The 22,262-nt window shown below is 39.4% G+C and overlaps 1 protein-coding gene across 3 annotated transcripts; it reads right to left on the minus strand.

Annotated features, from left to right (window-relative positions):
- Positions 1-602: 602 nt before the first annotated feature.
- PEX2 (peroxisomal biogenesis factor 2) lies at positions 603-18,426 on the minus strand. 3 transcript variants are annotated; one of them, XM_027570429.2, is made up of 3 exons: positions 18,200-18,426; positions 15,844-15,873; positions 603-3,446 (listed from the first exon to the last, which is right to left on the minus strand). In XM_027570429.2, the coding sequence occupies exon 3, from the start codon at positions 3,427-3,429 to the stop codon at positions 2,512-2,514; it is 918 nt and encodes a 305-aa protein (XP_027426230.1). In that variant the 5' UTR covers positions 3,430-3,446; positions 15,844-15,873; positions 18,200-18,426; the 3' UTR covers positions 603-2,511. The 3 variants fall into 3 exon arrangements, with proteins under 3 accessions (XP_027426230.1, XP_035583208.1, XP_027426222.1); XM_035727315.1 differs by lacking the exon at positions 18,200-18,426 and adding an exon at positions 17,882-18,077; XM_027570421.2 differs by lacking the exon at positions 15,844-15,873 and having other exon boundaries at positions 604-3,446; positions 18,200-18,425.
- Between the last annotated feature and the right edge of the window lie 3,836 nt (positions 18,427-22,262).

Raw genomic sequence — 22,262 nt, forward strand, 5'->3', positions numbered from 1 at the left:
TCTTCATACGTTAATCACAGGGATCCTTTAAAAATAGGAACTTGTAACTTCTCTTGCTTCCTCATACTTGGAGTAAATCCAGATACTTTTTTCACCATGGAATGCCTGGCCTGACCCCGGGCCCCCTCACCTCACTCACCTCACCTCTCTCATCACTCTCCTCAACCAGGAATGGACTCTCGTCTCAGAGTCTTGGGCACCTCTCCTCTGCTTGGCTTTTCCCTTCTTCATTCAGATCTCTTTTCAAACTTCAACAGCATCCCTTGTCACTCTCCATTCCCTCAGCCTGTTTTCTGATGTTATTTAATTCCCATTACAGTTCTAAGAGGTAGATATTACTGAATGTCCATTTCATAGGTTGGTCAAATTCAATCTCAGAGGAGTTAAATAAACTTACCCAAAACCCACTGAGTTCTGAGGCAGGGGGTGTTGGGAGCAAGGGAGCAGGGTATGCCTTGGGTTAGCTTTGACTGGTATGTATTTTAGATATGATCACTGAAGCAACTGGATACATTATGTACACAAGTAGCAAATCTGACCGGAGAACAAATTCCATGGGAGAGAAAAAACAATGTGTAAAAGTTTTTATTTTCCCAAGGGGAGATACTCATAGGTGATGGTTAGGTTCTTGAGGCTAAAGCAGAAATGTATCATGTAGCTAAACATGACCCAGTTATACTGAACCTTGAGCCCTGAGACCACTGGGGAGTAGGAACAGAAGCGCCACTGTTAGAGCAAGTCTCCTGGCAGTGCACCGGGAGGCAGGGACCAGGTGTCAGAGCAACTTAGCCAGCAGGCCTAGGTCTCTGCAGTGAGTTGGAGTTCCCTGAGGCAGCACTTGAGTACACAAGTCAGTCATAAACCGAATGATTTTAAGTTGAACACTTCCTGCCACTAATGTGTTATCTGTATGCTTACAAGCAAGAACAACAGAAATGGAAAACCATAAAGAAAAATAATGGAGAGACAGTATTAGATGTGGTTAACACTAGGCTGGTCACCCAGCTCCTCAGGGATGGATGTGTTGCCCAGCTGGGGGAGTGGGGTCAGCAGGCTGCCTGCGGTAGTCAGGTCCTTTAGGGTCTGCCGCAGCTGCAGAGAACCGGCACACTCCAGGTCACACCCTTCCCAGAGCACATGGCCAGTGACTGAGAGGTGTAGGTAAAAAGGTCTGACCACTTTGACCCAATCCAGGCCCAAGTACCTCAAGTCCCTCGCAACATGTACTTTTGCAGAACCCAATCTCGGATATTAGGTTTAGTTGTTCAGCTAACAAAATGTCTCTATTGCTACACTGGCACTAAGAGAGTTAGGTTCTGGTTATCCAGTGACGAGGAGAACACTCATACTCCCTGACCTCCTGTGGGTAGTCACTTAGTGAGGGGGTAGATGCTAAATAAAAATAAACAATTAAAAAAATTTATTGTACTAAGTGCCATTAGTGTCTGGAAAAACATAAAACCCCTGTAATATTGACAACTCTATTAGTTAGCATATAGGTAAAGTACTATTTTCATGTTAAAATGGTAATAATATGGGTATTTACTCAGAATGCACTTTATCAAAATAACACTACAACAAAGTTGTTGGTATAACAAAACATTTATTTAATCCTTTTAAGTCTGCAATCTAAGTCAACCATTCAGTTACTTATGTCATCAACTCAGATCAATGGTAAAATTAAAGAATGCATAAAGACTTTTGATATTAATAAGTTAAATGTGGACTCTAGCAGGGATCTGTTGTTCTTAGCTGCCCACCATCCACTATTCTTATAATGGCACCTGAGTTTCCTGTGGCGAACTGCCTGCTCTCCTACTACGGGTCCACAAGGTACACATCTAGTAATCAAGAGTAGTACTTTTCTGTCCTGGTTCACAAGTGTGTAATCCCAGGCAGACCAAAGACAATGAGGTCCTGGACTTAGCCGGAGCTATTACACAAGCAGCTCTCATTCCCAGGGGATCAGAAAGCTGGCAGAACATCAGTCTAGAGCTCCTGGTGGCCATCATTTTGCCTGAGAATGAAGCCAACTGAATCCCTCAAAAACAGATTTTAGAGAAAAGCTTAAAATTACAACTGGGGCACTAGATCTTAAGGCTCAAAACAATAGGGTCTTATCATTGTCAGATTATGATGTTATAACGCCATCTCTTAAAATAAATACACACTTATCCCAGTCTCTGAAATCATTTTAGAATCTAACCTCTTTCTAGGAAGTAGCAAAATGAAAGAGCATTTTTAGTAGTCTGACAAAAACTGTCCATTATTCTCGACATTAAAAACTGAATGCAATGATTTAAAGTAACACATTATTGTTTACCTAGTATGTTCAGAATCATGTGGTTTCTAGTGATTAGAATTTCATCATGCTTGGAAAGGAACAGAAGACAGACGGTGGCTGGAGAAGCACATCCCCTCCTAAAAGACACCTAAACACTATGCTTAGGATGACTAATATTAAGGATTTGAACATAATACAGTTTTCCTCAAAGGAAACAATCTTAGTTTTTAAAGAGCATTGACTTCTGACATCTCGATTCCTGATTTCAGTGGCTGCACACTGTGTACCTCTGCGCCACACTTAGGACAAGTAAAGTACATGTCAAATAAGAAACTACTCTTCACGCAGTAGTAACAGAAGATATGCTCACATCCTATGGTGTGAGGCATGGTGGGCCACTCTCCACACAGAGAACACTGTTTGCCGTTGGTGGCTAATGTATTGTCACTATTAGGAGCACCAGTAAGAGGAATACACCATGAAGACAACTTAGCTTTCAACTTCTGGATATTAATAAGTGGTAAGAGAAATATCAGGAACTCAGCAAAACCATGCCAGAGAAGTTCCCTATTCATATACTCAAAGCCAACTTCACGTATGTTTGGGGGCTTGCAAAATACAGAACGAATGCCCAGGAGACGTTCTGTCAAAGTTGCAAACTTGCCCCTCTGAAGGAAAATCAGGAAATTAATCAGCCCACTTAATTTCAAAAGTCCAACTATGATATTCACACACTGCCTGGCTTTCCCAAATGATGCCAAATGACGGTTTCGAAACAGGTCGTAGCAGCGCTCTTCCAGCCACGTGCCGCCAATCGTACACACAGCATACCATAGTTTCTGATTCTTACTCGGCGGCTGGTACCTCAGCTTTGGGGAAAAATCATTTTTGTACTGAATATTCAAAACGGATTGTCCCACGGTGGCATTTTTAGAGTAGACAGTGAATCGCCACAAGAAAAGCCACAAGAACGCTTTCACCTCTGGTTCAAAGTGGGCTAATAGCCCTGGCTTAAATCCATGAAAGCACTGAGAAAACTGGGACCAAACTAGCTGCTCCAGGGCCTTGTTCAGTTCAAGTGCATCCAGCTGACTTATTCTTAGCACTCTGTTTGTCCTTTTCGTGTTCTCTTCCTTGGAGGCCATGTCTTCTTTGAAGGTCTCTAGGGGTAAAGTACAATTAGGGAACATCAAACATTTGCAAGCTTGTACCATCTCCTCAACTTACAGATCTAAAATTGTGATGCACAAATGACCAGGGCCCACTGAAGATGGAGCTGGCGGCAGGTGTCAAACAGCAGCGTACACAATCAATCACCTCTTACATGGAACCTTCTCTTTCTCCCTTCCCTCCTCCCTCCCTCCCTTCTTTTCTTTGCTATTCTTTTTCTTTTTTTTTTTTCTTTTTTGGACCCTCCTCATCAAAGGAATAACAGGTTGTAGCAAGTTGCATCCTTTTTCCACAAATTACATCCAAGTAATCCTCCTTGGTCATTTTAGCAGGGAGATCATAAAATCCTGATACTAACAGTGATGAAGCTAAATAACAACATGACTAATGGAGAAATACATGAACTTAATAAATACAGTGAACTCTATGGAACATTCCAACGGATGTAAGTCAAGACCTCAGGTTAACTGCCAGCACTTCTACTGACTCCAAAGGTATATATTTTTTAACAAGTCATTTAATTTTTCTGAAATATGTTTTATATCCATAAAGTTAGGAGAAAAAATTAAATGAACAGTGTTTATTACGCTATCACACTACGGCAGAAAATAAATGCTAGCACAAAACAACATAAATGCAGAAATGCTGTTATTCAGACATTAAGAAGATACACATCAGTTTCCTAAGAAAACTATGATGTAAAAATATATACTAAGACCATTTCATAAAAAAAAAATAAGGAATCATAGAGGTGCTAAGGGGACAAAAATCTTTTAAAATGAAATAGAAAAAGCTGATTAGTGGTTAACTAGTTATATCTGACTCATTCAAAACACACTTATTAAATGCCTATTATGTACAAGCCATGGTGATTAAAACACTCAGTGGCTGCTATCGTCAAGGAGTGTACAAACCAGTTTAGATATTTTACTTATTATTAAAAAACTGGTAAATCTAAACTATGACAAGAAATCTGTTTAAATTTAGTTTCTAAAATGGGCCCTGAACACATGGAGCTTGATCTTGATCATGCACGATTTCCGGACCTTCAAAGGGCCTAGTGCACTAATAGAACACTAAGTTGCAGAGGGAGGCGGGCGTCCCACTGAAGTTCACTGTCACTGACAGTGTGGCAGTTGTGACCTTGGACAAGTCACTTCACCTCGTTCTGCTTTACTTTTTTCACTTACAAAACTGAAGGCCACAGATAAAATGACCTCTAGGGTCCTTTCAAATTCTGTTTATGATTTTTACTAAAAAGATATTAAATGTAATTTGTTAGAAGTTAAAGGACTGAAAGGTACACCCTAAAATAAAGTTGTACCTCTTGAAACTGGGAATGTCTCTGACAGGTAAAGAGGTTTTTGTTTTCTGACAATTAAAGAGGTTTTGCAGAGGGATGTTTTTAAATTACGCATGGATCCTAGATGACTCAGTGGCAGAAGACTACATGCTTAACAAGTTCAAGTATAGGAAACAAAAGTGCCTACTGAATAATAGGTGTATACTGCTGCTTTCCTCTCAATCTAGATATTTGACAGGAATGTTTCTCTCCCATAAACATTATCTGCCTTCTGGGATGATCTCACCTTTTCCCCCTTCCTACAGCTCCCTCAAAATTTCACAGCTTAGAGCTATGGCAGGGGAGATTTTTGCTGCAAGTTCTGTGAAATCCTTGCCTCATACTAGCCAGGAGCTACAGGAAAAGAAGAAGGGGGTTAGAACCGAGTTCCCTTTCTTCTCTCTACAAATCTCATCAATCCCCAAGGTTCTGCTCTTTGCCCCAAATATTTTTCTAATCCATTCACTACTCTATCCCCTGCAGGCCTCTTCCTAAATTCAGCGGCTCTCATCTCTCTGTTGGATTACATCTAATTGGTCTATCCCACCTTTTGCCTTTTTCAGTGCATTTCCCACACTGCAGTTGTTCAAACACACAAGCCTCCCAAACTACCCCAGCTTGCTTTCCTTCCTAATCGGTTGACCTCTAGTCATAAGGTGCCCCCTTCTCTTGTTCCCTAGTGAACATTTACGGTCTGTTCCCTCCATCTGGAACAGTACGTTCCTGTTCTTTACTTGAAAAACTCAGTTTTCAGTTTTTAAGTCCTAAATTTTTAATAGTGGTTTAGGCATCACTTCCTCCTTACTCCAAACTTGGGTTGGCTGCCTCTTCTAGTTGTTCCCTTAGCACTCCATTCTTCCAACTTCTTGGCCCTTATGTACTGTACACAGGCTATTTTTTAAATTGTCTATTTCCTCCACTAGAGGATAAACCCTGTTGCAAAGACTGAGTCTTGTTACGGTTGAATCACAGCAACCAGCACAGCACCCAGTGCACGTGATGTATACTACACAGACTAGATGAATAGGATAAAGGCAGGGGTAGCTGAAGGATAGAAAGTACAAATCCCTACCCAGTAGCCTTTAAAACTATTTCATATTATCATAACTGGACTATTGACTATTACCTATTTCAACACGTTTGTTGTACACTGGCTGTTTACCAGTTACTGATATAATAGTAAACTGACACAGTCTCAACCCCTTGTGGAGACTACAATGTAGTGAGGTGAGGGGTGGGTAAGAATGTGCTATATAAAATAATAAACAGGCTATTACAATAAGGTGTTAGGAGTGATATGCAAGGGGAAATCCAGGGCATTATTTTTGACACTAGACCTCAGACGGTCAGAGAAGGTTTCACAGAGAGCTAATATCTAGGCAGCTACCTGAAAGATTAGTAGTGTAGCCTGGTAAAGGAAGGTAAAGGAAAGCTATTCCAAGCAGAGGGAGAGCAGGCAACAAGGACTGAAGGTGCAAGGACAAAGGGCTGGAAAGGAAGGCAGGAGACCAATAGTAAAGGCCAAACTGAGGCGGCTGTATTTTATCAAGATGTTAATGGGGAGCCACTGGATAGTTTAAGAAAAGAACTAATCAAATCTGCATTTTAGACAGCTTGTTCTGGCCACATTCAGAATGGATTTGAAGCTGAAAAGACTCAAGGCAGAGACCAGTTAAGATGACTGTTACATGATTATTAAAGTGATCAATGAGAAAGTCCCGATGGTCTAAATTATAAAGGTATCAGTAGGGATGGAAAAAAATAGGTATCTTTAAAACTATGAGAAGTTAGAAGTGACACGATTTAATGAGAAATAAGCCAAGAATAACTGACTTGAGTAATTGAGTGGATGGTAGTCCAATTCTCTGAAATAGGAAACACATGCAGTGATACAGGTTTGAAGGAGAGGTAATAACCACAGTACTGTTAGAGATCTGAGGCTCCTATGAGACAGCTAGAGCTCAGTAGGCAGTAGTATGGAGATAGGAGAGAAAATCTGGGTGGAGATTTTGAGTGAGGGGTCCCTCTTGTAGGACTAATGTACTTTAAATCTACTTGATATACTTAAACACTAAGATCAGGAAGGCAGTGAACTAATTAAGCAAGAGCAGTAGATCCTGCCCACTTAAAACATGCTCAGCTTTCTTTGTAATAATATAATCTTATTCTCATAGTTTTCCTGTTCCAGCTAGCATGGCTGTTCATTGGTTTTGTTCACTGGCATCATCTACATCTTTGGGCTTTCAATCTTTCTATGCTGCGGTCTTCACCATCAGTCCTGCAGTCTCACTGTTCTTTCTGGCTAGTGGTTTTCAAACTTGAGCATTTATCATGATCACCTGGATTTCTTACATTGCAGTGTTTCAGTTCCAGAGTTTCTGAATCAGTAAGCCTGGAATGGGAGCCAAGAATTTGCATTTCTAACAAGCTTCCCGGTGATGTTGAGAATGAATGGGCTAGTCCACTTCAAAGCGAACTTTTTCTGGCATATCTACCATCTATATACCTCCATGCTGTCTGCCAGCCCTCCCACTCATTTCTGTTTAGTTCTCATCCCTGTACCCACAGTGGCTGTTACAAATCTTGCACTGACTCTGGCTCTCCCTTTCTTTGGTTAAGTGGACCCTGTGAGATTAGAGACTACTCATGAATTCCATAAACTCTACAGACATCAATACATCCTAGCCCTGCTGGGTGCTTGGGATGCAGAGATAAGCAAAACATCCTGGTTCTCACTTAAGGACCCTAACCAAGGTCTAGTAAGGGAAGTAGGCAAGTAAACGGACAACTAGGGTAATAACAGAGGTATATGGTATCGCAGGTTCTCAAAGGCAATGTGTAACATTTTGAAACTATCTCAAGAGAAAAAGAATTCCAAAATCCATTTTTCTCACTTTTTCTGCAGTTTACACATTTTCTCTTATATGCATTATGTAATTGAGGGAAACAAACAGAACTTTTTTTTTTTTTAAACCCCAGAAGCAAATTAAAATCCACAAAATTATTTGCCTACATTTACCAAATCATCTCTTTCTTAACCTCAGTATTACCTCTGGGATAAAGTACAATCTTCTCAGATGCAACCTAGCCCAATTCTGTCTCCATCTCTGCAAACGAACAAGCCACTACTCTCCAGTGGAGTCCTTAATTCCATGCCTCAATCCTGACTCTGTGCCTCTTCTCATGTACCTAAAATACTCACCTTTCCTGCCAACTCTTCCCACTGCCCACAACTCTCTGCCCTTCACATTCCAACTCTATTTCAACATTCTCTGTGAAACCTTCATAACTATCTCCAACTCCTATTATCACCACCTTTAACTCTGACAGCAACTGTCTGTGCCACTCACTTGAGCCCTCACCCAACTGTCCTGTGATTTCAGTCATGTCAGTACATCTTCTTTCTGTAGTTTATCTGTAAACTTGTTAAGGGAAAGTGCCTTATCTTATACTTATTTCTCAAAGCACCTGCCACCTAAAAAGAGATTGATTTCTAGCTCAGTTTTCCTCATGCAAAATTCTACAATCATTCGTGGTATGTGGAAATATTAACACGTGGCTCCTCTACCACCATAGTGTCTACAACTCTCTATCTTCCCCAGATTTCATATTCTGTGGCCAGCAAGATAAGGGAAGATCTCTTATCGTCAAACTACCCTTGAAAGGCTCTGACCATAGTGGACACAGACAGAAGTCTAACACTACCAGTTCCCTCCTCCTACCTCTCTCACATCCCCAAAATTGGACTGGATAGATTGCTGTTTTTTTTCAATTGAGTATCAGATAAAATACATGGCTTGTGTTAGAGGACCAGTTATGCCAACTCATGTATCTTTATTTTTATTTTTTTAAAGATTTTATTTATTTATTTGACAGAGAGACACAGCGAGAGAGGGAACACAAGCAGGGGGAGTGGGAGAGGGAGAAGCAGGCTTCTCACTGAGCAGGGAGCCTGACGTGGGGGGCTCAATCCCAGGACCCTGGGATCACGACCTGAGCCGAAGGCAGACGCTTAATGACTGAGCCACCCAGGTGCCCCATCAATTCATGTATCTTTAAATACTAGAGTCATAATCAGTTCTGCATTGTGGCTGATGGACATGTTATTAATTATAGACTATACCACAAAGATGGGCTCATAGTAGTTGCTCAATAAATGTTTGCTGAATCTATGTGCAATAGAATTAGTTCGGTAGTTAATTGGTATACTGACTGAATACTATATGAGAGCATCTAGATGCATGGTGAGCGAAGCCTTCTCTTCCTCGGGTTCCTTACTTGTATTTAGTGAGAAACTGGTCTGAGGGAGTGCTTTCTCAGAAGAATCAGCCATTTCGAATACTTCATTTCTGGAGGAATCATATTTAACATTTAGCAAAGATAGGAATTTTTAATGGCTGCCAGAAAAGGAGACTTAACACACTCTAACCAATCCAATATTTAACAATCCTTATTATCGAAAAATTCTTTATCCCTTCTGTTACAGTTTAACATTTTTTTTCTTTCCTCTTTTTCTCCCCAGGCCTGGCCTCAGTGTAGATTAAGAACAGCTGGGCTCGATCTTCCCCCCACCCCCTGCCACGGTAAGACTCTTTAATGGACCAAAAGACTATCATTAAACTGTTCTTTAGCCTTTGCCTTTCCAGATGAATGATTTCTCTATTTTTTTGTTTCAGGTTTTATTTTCCAACATTTTAGTCATTTTTGTAACTTCTTTTAGTTGTAAACATAGAACAGACACTGTCCATTACACACCGTAGTTAAAGTGGAATATTCATCCTTTGCTTTACATTCCTATTTAGGCAACTGTGATAGAGTAGAAAAAAAGCATATTTAAAATCAATCAGACTCAAGTTCCAGCTTTGTCACTTACTTGCTATGTGATCTTAGAAAAAGTCATTACCCTCATTCTTTTTTGCTTTTTAATTTTAGGGAGGGGGGTGGAGGGGGGGAGAGAGAGAGAGAACATGAGGGACAGAGGGAGAGAGAATCTCAAGCAGACTCTATGCTGAGTGTGGAGCCCAACACGGGGTCTGATGGTGGGGCTTGATCTCACGACCTTGAGATTATGACCTGAGCTGAAACCAAGAGTCTGATATTTAACCAACTGCGCCACCCAGGCACCCCTTCCCTCAGATTCCTCAAAAAAGTTGGAAAGAACAGCTACCACACAAAGTTGTTGAGATTAAACCAGATAATGTTATGAAAGTGATCTGGAAACTGCAAAGTATTATTATTACTATATTATTGCTGCTTTGGCTAGGGATGGGCATAAGAAGAAAAAGACTCCAAGTTGGTTTTGGCAAATTTATTTCAAAAGACTGAAATTTTCATTATTACTTATATTAATACCTCAATCAATCTGCGGTGAAAGAACTTTTTTCCCAGGAAATACTAACTACAAAATTAAAATATAATTGTGGGAGTTAAATAGTGAACAACATGTCACTATTATGTGCGCGCATATAGGGGGACTAGGTGGGAAGGGGCAGAGACACGGTTCAGTGGAACACATCACACTCCTGTATCTTATCTAAAAGGAGATTATGGAGGGGGAATTCTGAGAGCATGGGGATGGGTTCCAGCATGACCTGCTCCCTCGGTTATTTAACCCTCATCGATATGGTAATGCCTATTATCTGGAAGCAAAGAAACTTCAGGAATGCACACTGATAATATCTGACTCTAGGGTGCTTTGCTGAACGGGGCATGGTACAAGCAGTCCAGACAGGCATCCAATTTTGGTTCATCACTAACATGGGACACTCCATTCCTCTTCCTTTCCTTTTTCCTCTTTCAGGCAGATACATTTATTCTAGAATATCGGCTTTAAGAGACGGGAGGGCCCAGGAGTAGAAGAAACTGATAAAATAGAAATAACTAGAAGTTCAATCAATGTGATCATGGGATCCTTTTCCCTCCACTGCTGTACAACAATACTTGCCCATAATAGGTGTAAAGCACAGAAAAATATAAATGCCTTTAAGTCACAAAGTTATTTTTAATATAATGTAAGGAGTGTTTCAGTGAATCCTAATTCTCTGACAAATGGCTCAATTTAACTAATATTTTTTGAGCGCTTACCAAAACCAGGCAATCTCCTAGGTACCAGGGATACAAGCCAAAAATTTAACTCTCAGTTCACTTCCTTTTATTCAAGCATTTTTAAAGAAATAGGATGTTACTGTAATCAGGACTAGCCATTGATCTCTGAAGCAAAGAATGAATCTTGAAATGTGAAGACACCATGAAGGATCACAAAACTTCCCAGGCAGAAAAGAAAAAAATGGCATTTAAGACACAAGAACAGGTTGTGTAAACCCCACATACATGTAGGCCATGAAACCTGGCCATGGTTTATCTGGGAGATACTGGGATGGGTTCCAAAAGGAGCTGCCTCCTTGGTGATTTAATCCTCATTCACTGTGGCTGTGCTTGTTACCTGGAAGCAAAGACCCAAGTCATCTGCCATGACTGAGCAAAACAGGCCGGCAGAAGAGGCTGCTGAAGAGTTAACCCACTGCCAAAAGCCCACTGTCGGGAAACCAGAATGATTTCATAGGCATGAATAATCACTGAAGAGAAGAGACATAATGAGATATATTTTTAAAAGATGAATCTGAGAGCAGAGTTCCATAAGCTCAATAAGAAAACGAAGGCTGCAGCTCCCGGAGACCACTTAGATTCCTGCAACAATACAAGGCCCTTAACGAAGGTGCTAATAACTTTCTGAAAAAGTTAAAGTAATGACCTGCCTCATTAAGAACTAATGAAAATAAAAAAGATTATGGCGTCTTCACATTTTTTAATCGACAATCCCCAATGCTTTTTTGTAAACCGTTCTTTCCTGATGCTGTTACAGTGCTTGCCATCCACACCCAACTATTAGCCAGTCTATTTCTACTTACCTTCAGGAATTTAGTTTAAGTAAGGTTTAGCGATCCCCATATTATTGGTTCTTGTAGATTAGTATCTAGTTTCACAAAACTTGAATAGTTAAAAAAAAAAATACAAAGTAATCTTTTTCTTTAAAGCTGGGATTGTTCAGAATTGAAACGAACACCATCAGATTTAATTCAAATCGATTTTTCCAGAATGTCAAAAACAGGCAATACCTTTTCCTATTCTGCCATGAAATCTAATTCTTTCAATACACAATTCTATAACCCTTTCCCTTCCCAATCCCCATTTCCCAAACTGTACTAATTTAAGATTCTAAAGGGCCAACGCAGGGGGAAACATTTATGGTCCCATGCAAAGAGACTCATAAAAATAATTAATTAAAAGTGTAACTGGCACTACACAATATGTGTTTAGTGAAGGATACTACTATGTTAAGGATATGGGAAAAAGATGCTCAAGGCAAATTATCACATCTATAGGTTAGTGTGATTAACCTGTCACATAAATATGTTTAAGACAAAATGATCTAGCACTAAAAACTATTAAAAAGGTCTCCTGCTGACATTTTATCACTAGACATCTCATACTGCTTTTCTTTCACAGAAAAAAAAAAGACAACTGAAATTCGTTTACTAAGAGCGGCGATATATAAACCTATCCTTAAATAACTCATCCTTTCTTTTTATGTTTTCCATTCCCCCAAATAAAATTTTGTCATCTATATCACATTCCAAAACCAAAACAAACGACTGTATCTCACTAAAGAAGGAAGAATTTTCAGAATGTATTTCAGAGCTTTTACTGAGTATAGTACAAATTATGAATGAATATATTTTATTTAAAACATGTTATTGACAGAAATCTATCAATAATAATGCGAGTATTGTCAAGGGCCTGTCAATATTAATGTAATTATGATTAAGGGGATAACATGGATTTTTAGCTATAATACCAAGTAACATCTCCTATATTGCTGCTATCAATATACACATTATTATTGACCTGTTCCGAGACTCTCAGTACTAGATGTATTACCACTAGGCATATTTGTCAATGCATGCTGCCTACAAAAACTCTACATTTAAATTTACAGTCCTGTAAACTTTGTCAGCAGAAACACGTGATTCCCAAGTATTCTCTAAGGTATCAAAACCATGTATGCACCCACTGGCAGGGTATCCTTTCTCAGATCCACAATAATCAACTAATTTTTAGTATGACAATGTTGCTGCCACACTATCCTGAGGGTTCAAGTAATCAAATGGATGAGACAATATATTAATTTTTTCCTTTTAGGTTTGAAAAACATTTAAACTAATGTTTCATATTATGAGGTTATGTGAATCAAGTTCTATAACTGGAGATCTTAAGCTTTGAACCTATACCCTACTATTTTATTTCCTTTGTGTAGTCAGATAGATTTACTGTCCATTGTATTGAAATCAATACTAATAAATGGGACATGCATCAAAGAGGGATTTAACAGGACACCGATTCCCAGAACACATTTCAAACATAAGCAAAAGAGAAAAAGCTATGACTGAGACTCATTAGGACACTGTGACCTCTGGCACTGTGAATAGGCCTAGAAATCAACAACTAGAAGTTCAAATCCCACTTCTGCCACAGGCTTGCTAAATACCTTGTCACTACTCTTTTGTTCTACTCTTTCATCAAATATAAACAAAGTTTCAATAGTTTATAGATATCTAATGTTATAAATCCCAATTGTACTCTTTTAGATACAGACGTGTGTTAAGTTTAAACTTCTGTTGTGGATGCTAGACTTCTAAATTACTCTTAACTTAAATGTAATCGTCATCAAAATCCAAATAGGATTTTTCTTTTTGGGACTGGCAGTGAGTACACAACAAAATGTTTCTCGGATAAACTTCAAAATTGCATCAACTGCTCAAAGAGATGAACAACAATAAGTAACTTGCCCTAGCAGATATATAGATACGTTTTTTTAATTTGGAGAGAAAAGGGAACTCAAATCAAACACTAAAATCATCAAGATTATAATTAGTCTTATACAATTGAGTATTTCCTATTTCATTTACTTATTTAAGATACTTATTCAAGTATCTAAAACTAACACCAACCAACGTTTCCCTCTGGTTTTTTAAACCTTAAAACATAATGTCCAATATCTTGGTCTAGCTTTACAAATACATTTTTAAGAGAAAAGCATGGCACTCATAATCTTTTCTTTCAGAAAGTTGATACTTCTGAGTCTTTGAGAGAAAGCATGTTGTGAAAATAAAGAGCAGATGTTTGAGTGAATATAGGGAAAGAGAGTTAAACTGGTACTGATTAGTTCTGTATCTTAGACCAGGTTCACCAACAGGCTGTGTGACTCTGGACAAGTCATTTTATCACACTATACTCTCTAGGAGTTAAAATATATAAAAATAAATTGCAAAAAATCAACTGAAAAGTCTACATATCTAGAATCCTTATAAGAACTATTTTAGAAATCCCTGGAAGAGGAAGAAAAAAATAAAAGAACTGCCATTTCCAATGCAGAAATGATAATGTTGAGTGTGAAAAAGGCCAGAGAAAGTGGAGAAATCAGAACAGAACAGGTGAGACGGAGACACAATCATAGAAAAAAAAATAGCAAAGCATCTGGAAGACAATACCCACCAGCTGATGAGTTTACGACTGTAGTTAAATACATACCACTTACCAGTTATCAAGTGCTAACAAGGGACTATCATAGCTAAGTATCCTTTGCAAAATTAAATATTAAATCATTCAATCCTTACTGATATTATGAAAGACGTTCTTTTATCATTTGTTTTAAAACAAGGAAACTGAAGCACAGAGAAATTAGCTGACTTGTGTAAAATCACACAACTATTTTAGTATATGTGCTGCCGAGTGGCAGAGCCATGCTCCAAACTAGTGTCCTGGACTGACAAGGTGGTGATGGGCCTAAAAGATGAACATAAACACTTTAGGAGGACACCACAGGACATGCAAATGGGGCTATTTTAAAAGGCTAAACACTAAGAGATTAAGAGTATAGGCATGAATTTACAGCAAAAATTACAATCCAAGGATGAACAAACAAGAGCCACATGAAACACATGAAGCAACTAGATATTTAAGTAACTCCATAAATGTAGAAAAGGGCTCTAGAACCTAAGAAGAGAATTTTAAATGACTTGCAAATTATTGGCACACATGTTTAATTGCATATTTTATGGCATTCAAGACAACATAGAAGGACACCTATGTAGCTCAGTTAAGCCTCTGCCTTCGGCTCAGGTCATGATCCCAGGACCCTGAGACCCGAGTCCCGCATCGGGTTCCTTGCTCAGCAGGGAGCCTGCTTCTCCCTCTGCCTCTGCTGCTCCCCCTGCTTGACTGTGCACTCTCTCTGACAAATAAACATATCTTAAAAAAAAAAAAAAAAAAAGAAACAACATGGAAATATCCACAAAGGAACAGAGGTATTACTAATGGGAAAGAAATACCATGTGACACATTATTATGTGTGAGGCATTTGTTTTCTTCACACTCTTTATCTCACTTAATCCTCCTAACAGAGTAAATACTATCATGTCCATTTTAGAAGACAAAAGTTAGACTTGAGAAGATTAACAACCTGTTTAAGGTCAGAAGACAATCAGTAAATTTCTGGTAAACAGTAGAGAAATTGTTGAACACACAAAGGAAGTTAGTAATTAGTATGTGGTAAACCTGGAACAAATTCAGTCCCGCAGAGCTCAAAACAAAATTTTTTCCCTCAAGATCATTCACAAGACCAGACTGCCAGTCAAGCTCCCAGGACTGCAAATGGGGAAAGAAAGTAAAGGAATGTGGTAAAGTTGCCCATGTTGCCTGGGATGCATCTTGTGTACATTTTCTCTCCCTGACTCTATACATGTGGTCAGAAAACTATTCAAAGAGACTGAATGTCCAACCTGAACAAAGGGAATATGTGAGTGAAAAAATGAGGCATGAACATTCATTTAACTGTTATGAACACATACTCTTTGCAAGATAGAGGCAATGCTAACTCATCTAACATTAGAAGGGAACAGTTATGCAGAATCAAAACAGAATTATTCTACAGCTTTTGGTTTTTCTGTCTTAATAGTAAGAAGACAACTTGGATGAAATTTTATCTCACCTTACTGACAGGCATTAAGGAGGGAGAGGTCTGAAAAAAAAAAAGAAAACATATTAAATAGAATAAAAAGCAATAGAGAAAAGAGCATTTTGATCGTATAGACGGTAAAAGATTGAAAAGAAGTTGATTAACATTGCACAATGGGAAGGACAGAGGGTGCTAGACATCCTCTCTCCTGTTTCCACTTCCATGGAGAGAAATCACAGTGCTGGCATTTGCAGTGCCAGGATTACATGGGGCAAATGGAGCAGCACAGAGCTTTTCTCCAGAGGTTTTTTCCACATTCCAAAGGAACTGAAGAGGAACACGGAATGTTTAGAAACTGCTGTCATTTCACAGGAAGGAGGTAAAGGGGACATCCAATTTGCTTCGAGGTTGCCCAAGATAATCAAGGGAGGAAAAAAAGGAGCAAGTGATTCAGAGCAGAACTTTTGTCCAGAAAGACTGTGCATATGGCATACATTTCCCTTGTGCTATAGGAACCTGAGCACAGGGAAGTGCAAGAGAGAAGGAAAATTTAAAATTACCTGATGCTGTAAGGAAAACAAGGGGCTAAGACTTAAAATGCAAATTTACTAGTAACGTGATGTTGGAAAAGACTGTTAATGTCTTTAAGATCCAGTTACAGAATATGCAAGATGGAAAATATCTGCCCTTCCTATTGCAAAGATTATTATGAGCTTCAAAAATAAGCAAAAATTTTATGGTTAAAATACCAGGGTAGGAGGAAGAGAGAAAAATAAAGAATTATGATTCCGATCACAAAGAATTAAATTTGAAGTTTGTATTTATTAAACAAATGAGACAATATAGACCTGTTTGTAGCTTTTAGTAATGAATTATGAATGTATCTTTTACTATTAAAAAACTACTAATCAAATGAATGCACATACATTTGGATGTGTGTGGATACAAATGAGTAATTTGAAACAGAATCATAATGCTAGATAAAACACAGATCATCTAGTCTAAGACATGAATTTAAATTTCTTAACAGAAACACTTTTTTTCAAACAGAACACATACAATAGCTGCTCTTGTAAAACAGGGTTGAGTGTCTGCTTGCTTTGTCTCTCCCCCAGGAAATTTCTATAGGAATTCTTCTTCAGAACATATTTAAAACCACAGATTGAATGCTACCCCTAATTTCTAAAAATGAAGAGAATAAGGCCACGAGGTAGGGCTGGTCAAAGGAAACCAGAGTCAGGACTAACACTCAATTCTCTTGACTTAGGCTAGTATTCTCCTTACTATGTCCTGTTACTTCCATTTTCTTCCTTTTTTTAAAAAAGAAAAAAATAATAAATATATAATAAATAATAAATACATATATGTACTTTTTTTTTTTTACTTTTTAAAGAATTCCACTCTCTCTCTTTTTTCCAGTCCCCTTCTGACTCAAATCATTCAACTCTAATGTTTCTGGAGAGAAGTTAATTGATAATATGGGCAGATCAGAGGGAAGATAAAGTAAAAAAAAAAAAAAAAGTCACCCATCCCAAGTTTATTTTGTTCAGGTTTAACTAAAGATAACACATTAGGGAAAGATGTTTAAACTGCAAATGTTTAAACTGCAAACTCCCCGCAACTGCCTGTAATTGTTAAGGTAAAAAATTCTCAAGGGGCATCACAGAACACCAGAACACGTTAGATGTGGACGTTCAACACCCTGGTCTCCGGAAAAGCCCTTTCACGAAATGTGGTATTTTTGGAAAATGGAACCTAAAGAAATAAGAAACAATGACTTTTCATTTAAAGCACCAGAAAAAAAATGCCAATTATTCTCACACTCTGTTATCAGAAATCAAATGTTAAATATAACAAACTCATCGCAAGCAGTAACATAACGAACGTTCTCAACAGCTCTTCCTCCCGAAGAAAATTAAAACTGCGTCTAAGTTCACAGGCTTTCAAAAATGTTAGAAACTTAAGCATTCCCTATTTTTGTACCAAATATAACACTTTACACGAGCCATGCGATATTAAGGAGTTTGGACACTGCAAAATTTTTAAGGCTTTCTTAAAAAGTAAATCTCACCACCGACAAGTGCGCGGAAAAGATTTTGAAGTGTTTCAGAAAGTCACCTCTCGTGGAGGGCAAAGGAACTCAAGTCTAGCTGTGTTTGTCTTTTTTCTTTTAATGGTGCGATTCTAAGACTATTTTTAGGAGCTCGGGCCTAGTTCATTCCCTTTCCCAAATCAGACTCTGATTTGCTTCTTCCAGGAAAACAGGAAGCCCATAAACAGGGAAACTCAAGCTTAAGGGCGACAGCGACAACGTCGTGAAACACCATGCCCTCCCGGCTGTAAGCAAGACCTCAGGTTGGCACTCCGGCTCTCTCGGGCAGACACTGACCTTAGGAGTCTGCGAAAACGCCCCCGTTCCACGTAACTTTCTCTGAGACATTCTCTGGGAAGCTTGGTTTCTCCCAGAACCTGGATTACCCAGGCTTTTTCCGGAACTCGCGGGCTTCCGGAGCGACGCAGGACCCGGAAGTGTCTGAGAAAAAAAGGGGAAATTAAACCCGGGAGAACTAAGCTTTCGAGCGTGGCGGAAGGCCCCGGAGCGCCCAGCAACAGCGAGCGCCGAAGAACCGAAGGCCCGAAGGGCCGAAGGGCCGACGAGCCGAAGAGCCGAAGAAGACACCCGCGCGCGGTGATTGGTCGGCTGGCCACTCTGAGGAAAACGTATCTGATTGGCAGGACAGTCGCGAACCCGTCAGCCCCGGGTTGGGACCGCGCGTGAAGAGGCCTCGGTGTCAAGAGGCCGCGGGGAAGCCGGGGCTCTCTTGAGGGCAGGATTTTCCCTGCCCTTGGACAACGCGGCGTGCGGCCAGACCAGCGCCGCCGAGTGGCAGCGGGCTGCCTCCGCAGCTCCCGGGCTCCTGGCTCGCCCCGGGTGGAGGGCTCACAGCGGGATGGCCTCTTGGGGAGGGAAGCCCTTGGGGAGGGGGTCGGCAGCTCCGGGGCGGGGGCGGTTTTGCTGCGCGTGCGTGCCGACGGTGGGTAGCTCGTTGACCTCTGCAGGCCTGGACGGCGGGTAGCCCCGTCCAGGTAGACGTCCACCTTGCACGGCTTCGGCCCGAGAGGCCCTGCGGGTCGCCTCGACGCGCTCGCACCGTGGGGGAGTGAGCAGCCGAGCGCAGCAGCGTCCGTCTGAATCACCCAGGAACGATTAGAAACCGGACAGCCGGGTCGCCCAGCCCTTGGTAACCGAGTCTGAATATCTAGGGCTGGGGCCTGAGGGAAGGTGTTTTTTGAGAGTTCACCAGCAATCATGTGTAGCTGCGTGAATTGTCACTGTCTACTGATGTTGTAGTATGAACTTGGCCGGAGGGTTTGCTCTAAGCTTTGAAGAGAGGTGGGTGAACCTTCCTGCACGTAGTAGGTCTTAGGAACGTTTTGTTGCCTCACACTCTCTTCTCCCCAAGAGCGCACAGTCCTACAACAGCTGTCCTGGTAACATGTTCCGGAGCGTATTCTGTAGAAGCAGTATTACAAGACAGCTTTTACTTTTTAACAAAAAATAATTTGGAACAGAATTCATATTCTGTTCCACAGAGTATGAAACATTATGGATAATAGAACATTTATTAATGAATTTTAATACTGCTCAAATTCATCTTCACATCAAAGGTGTACAATTTAACATACCTGTAGTTTTGTTGTCTCCCCTGCACTAAGGAGATCTTGGAAAAAGCAGTCCTAAGAAGGATGATGTTGATGGTTTCCCGAATTAGTTAAAAGTCCTTCCCGGCACATGAACCAACAGTACAGATGAGACAGAGTAGTAGCTACAAGTTAATAGGGTGTGTGGTTCACTTGGCGCAGGAGGGGAGATTTTTCTAGAGCTGCAGTTGGCTGTTATAGTAGCTGCCAGCCACCTGAAATGTGGGTAGGCCAAACTGAGGTCTAAGTAAAATGCACACTGGATTTCTACGGATACAGTATGGGAAAAAAAAAGAACGTAAACGAGTTCATTTTATATTGATGACATGTTGAAATGAGAATGTTCTAGAAAATTTAAAATTACGTATGTGGCTCCTGTTAAACTTATGTTGAATGGTGCTGTTCTGGAGGGTAAGAAAATCTTTTTGAAGAAGACCAAGGCTTTCATTTAGTAATTGTGAAGGAAGGCAACCATGTTGCACTTTTCAGGTAGGCGAGCAGATATACTTGCTTCATTTAATTTTTATGGAAGTGGGAAAAAAGCACCCCCAAAGGAGTAAAACAGAGACATTTTCAGAAGGCAAGTTCTAATTCATGGAACTTTATGTATGTCCCATGAACATCACAATAGCTGTTGATAATAATAAATGTACCAGGCTAGCAAGATATTTGACTTATGTTTAATGAATCTGATTAAGAATGTAAAACATGTAGAGCATTAAGATTTTGGGTGAAAATGTTTAAAGTAAGCTCCAACTTTTATCATTTAACCTCTTGATAGAGTATACCTCTTTATTTTTCCAGTGAGCTAGTAAGCTGAAATTTCAGGGAAGCTTTGCTTCCAATTTTCTGTACTTAATTTAAAAATACATTTGTTTTTCATTCTTTTATTTAACAGAAGCCTGCTGGGGGCCAGGAATATTGCTAAGCAGTGTTGCAAAGGTGAACACCCAGACATGGCCCTTACTGTCTTGGAGCTAATGAGTACCAATTCAGAGACAGTGAAAAAGTAGATAACCACAGCATGCTGTATTTGGCCTTTGAGTGTTTTACCTCTGTAAATGCAACATGTTAATTGTTTAAATCTAGAATTTATAAGTTCCTGCTCAACATGTTGATTAAGAGTCTTACTAGGACTTGGCTATGAGCTTAAAATATATTAGTAAAAAATCAAAGTATAATTAATTCATCCATTAATTATGAAACTTAAGAAAAAAATTAGAGTATTTCTTTAAATATAAAGAAAAGATGAAAAGAATTATAATAGCATCTTATTTATGATACTTTCTTCTAGCCTTTCAGCAACTTTTAGGTTCTAAGGAATTTAATAATAGAAATGTACAGGAAACATTGATTTATGCCCCTAACATAGTTTAAAATTGCTGACTTTAAAAAGTTAAATCCATTTTAGCATATTACATAGTTCTTAAATCAATATATTTAAGTCTTTTAGTAAAAGTTAAACATAGATCTTAAGTTAGTTTACTACTGTTGCTGTAACAAATTACCACAAAGTTAGCAGCTCAAAACAACACCAGTGTATTGTCACACAGTTCTGTAGTCAGAAGTCCAACTCTGATCTCACTGGGCCAAAATCAAGGTGTCCATAGGTCTGTGTTTCTTTCTACAGGATGTAGGGAAGAATTTGTTTTTTTATTTATTCAGGTTGACGGAATTCAATTCCTTGCTGTGGTAGTATTGGTTCCAGGTCAGCTCATCAGCTGAGGGCATGTCCCCAACTTCTACAAGCCATCCATATTCCTTGGGTTGTGGCCCTCTCTCTTCCTCTTCAAGGCCAGCACTGCTGGGTTGAGAGCCTATCATGATTTCTCTTACCTTTTCTTCAGTTGTTTTCTAATTGCAGTCTTTTAAGAATCTAATTAAATTGGGCCTACCTAGGTAATCCTGGATAATCTCTCCATCTCAAGGTCCATAACCTTAACCACATCTGCCATGTCCCTTGTGCCATGGTAAGGTAGCATATTTACAGGTTCCAGGGACAAGGGCGTGGGCATTTTTAGGGGCCATTATTCTGTCTACTGCAGATCTTAATTGGGTCCATGTGGTATATACAGCATTTCTTACCAGTATTCTCAGTACTCTAGGATAAAATAATGTTAATAATAACAGGTAAATTTTATTGGATGTGTAATATGTTCTAGGCACTATTCTAAACTCCTTTTCTGCATTTATTCATTTAGTCCTCGGAAATGCCCTAGGAGAAAAGCACTATTATTATCCCCATTTATAGATAGGAAAACAGTTGCAGAGTGGGGAAGTCTCTTGCCTAACTTTTCATGGCTATTAAGTGGTGAAGTGAGGATTTGAACCTACACAGTCTGGTTCCAGAGCCTATGTGTGCTCTGAGTCACAACACAGTAAAACTTATTTCTGAATGTCTGGATTTACTAAATGTGGTTAGTGATATAGTGATGAGTTTGGGATTTGGCGTCACAATGTCTGGATTCAAATTCTACCTTTACCAGTTACTGGATGACCCTGGGCAAGTTACTCAACCTCTGTGGGTCTCACTTAACAATAAACTGAATTAATAATAACACGAGGATTAAATGAGGCCCTATATGTACAATACTTAGAACAGTGTCTTTACAAAGTAAGCTATTACTAGGTATAATTATTGACAATTCAACATTTAAAAACAGTAGTTGATTGTAAAAAAAAAAATATTTAGATGATTTCAGTCTCTTCATAAAGGAAGATTTTTTTAAATATAATTAAAGTTAAAAATA

This window comes from Zalophus californianus, chromosome 4 (genome assembly GCF_009762305.2).
Source record: "Zalophus californianus isolate mZalCal1 chromosome 4, mZalCal1.pri.v2, whole genome shotgun sequence".
NCBI classification, from domain to species: domain Eukaryota; kingdom Metazoa; phylum Chordata; class Mammalia; order Carnivora; family Otariidae; genus Zalophus; species Zalophus californianus.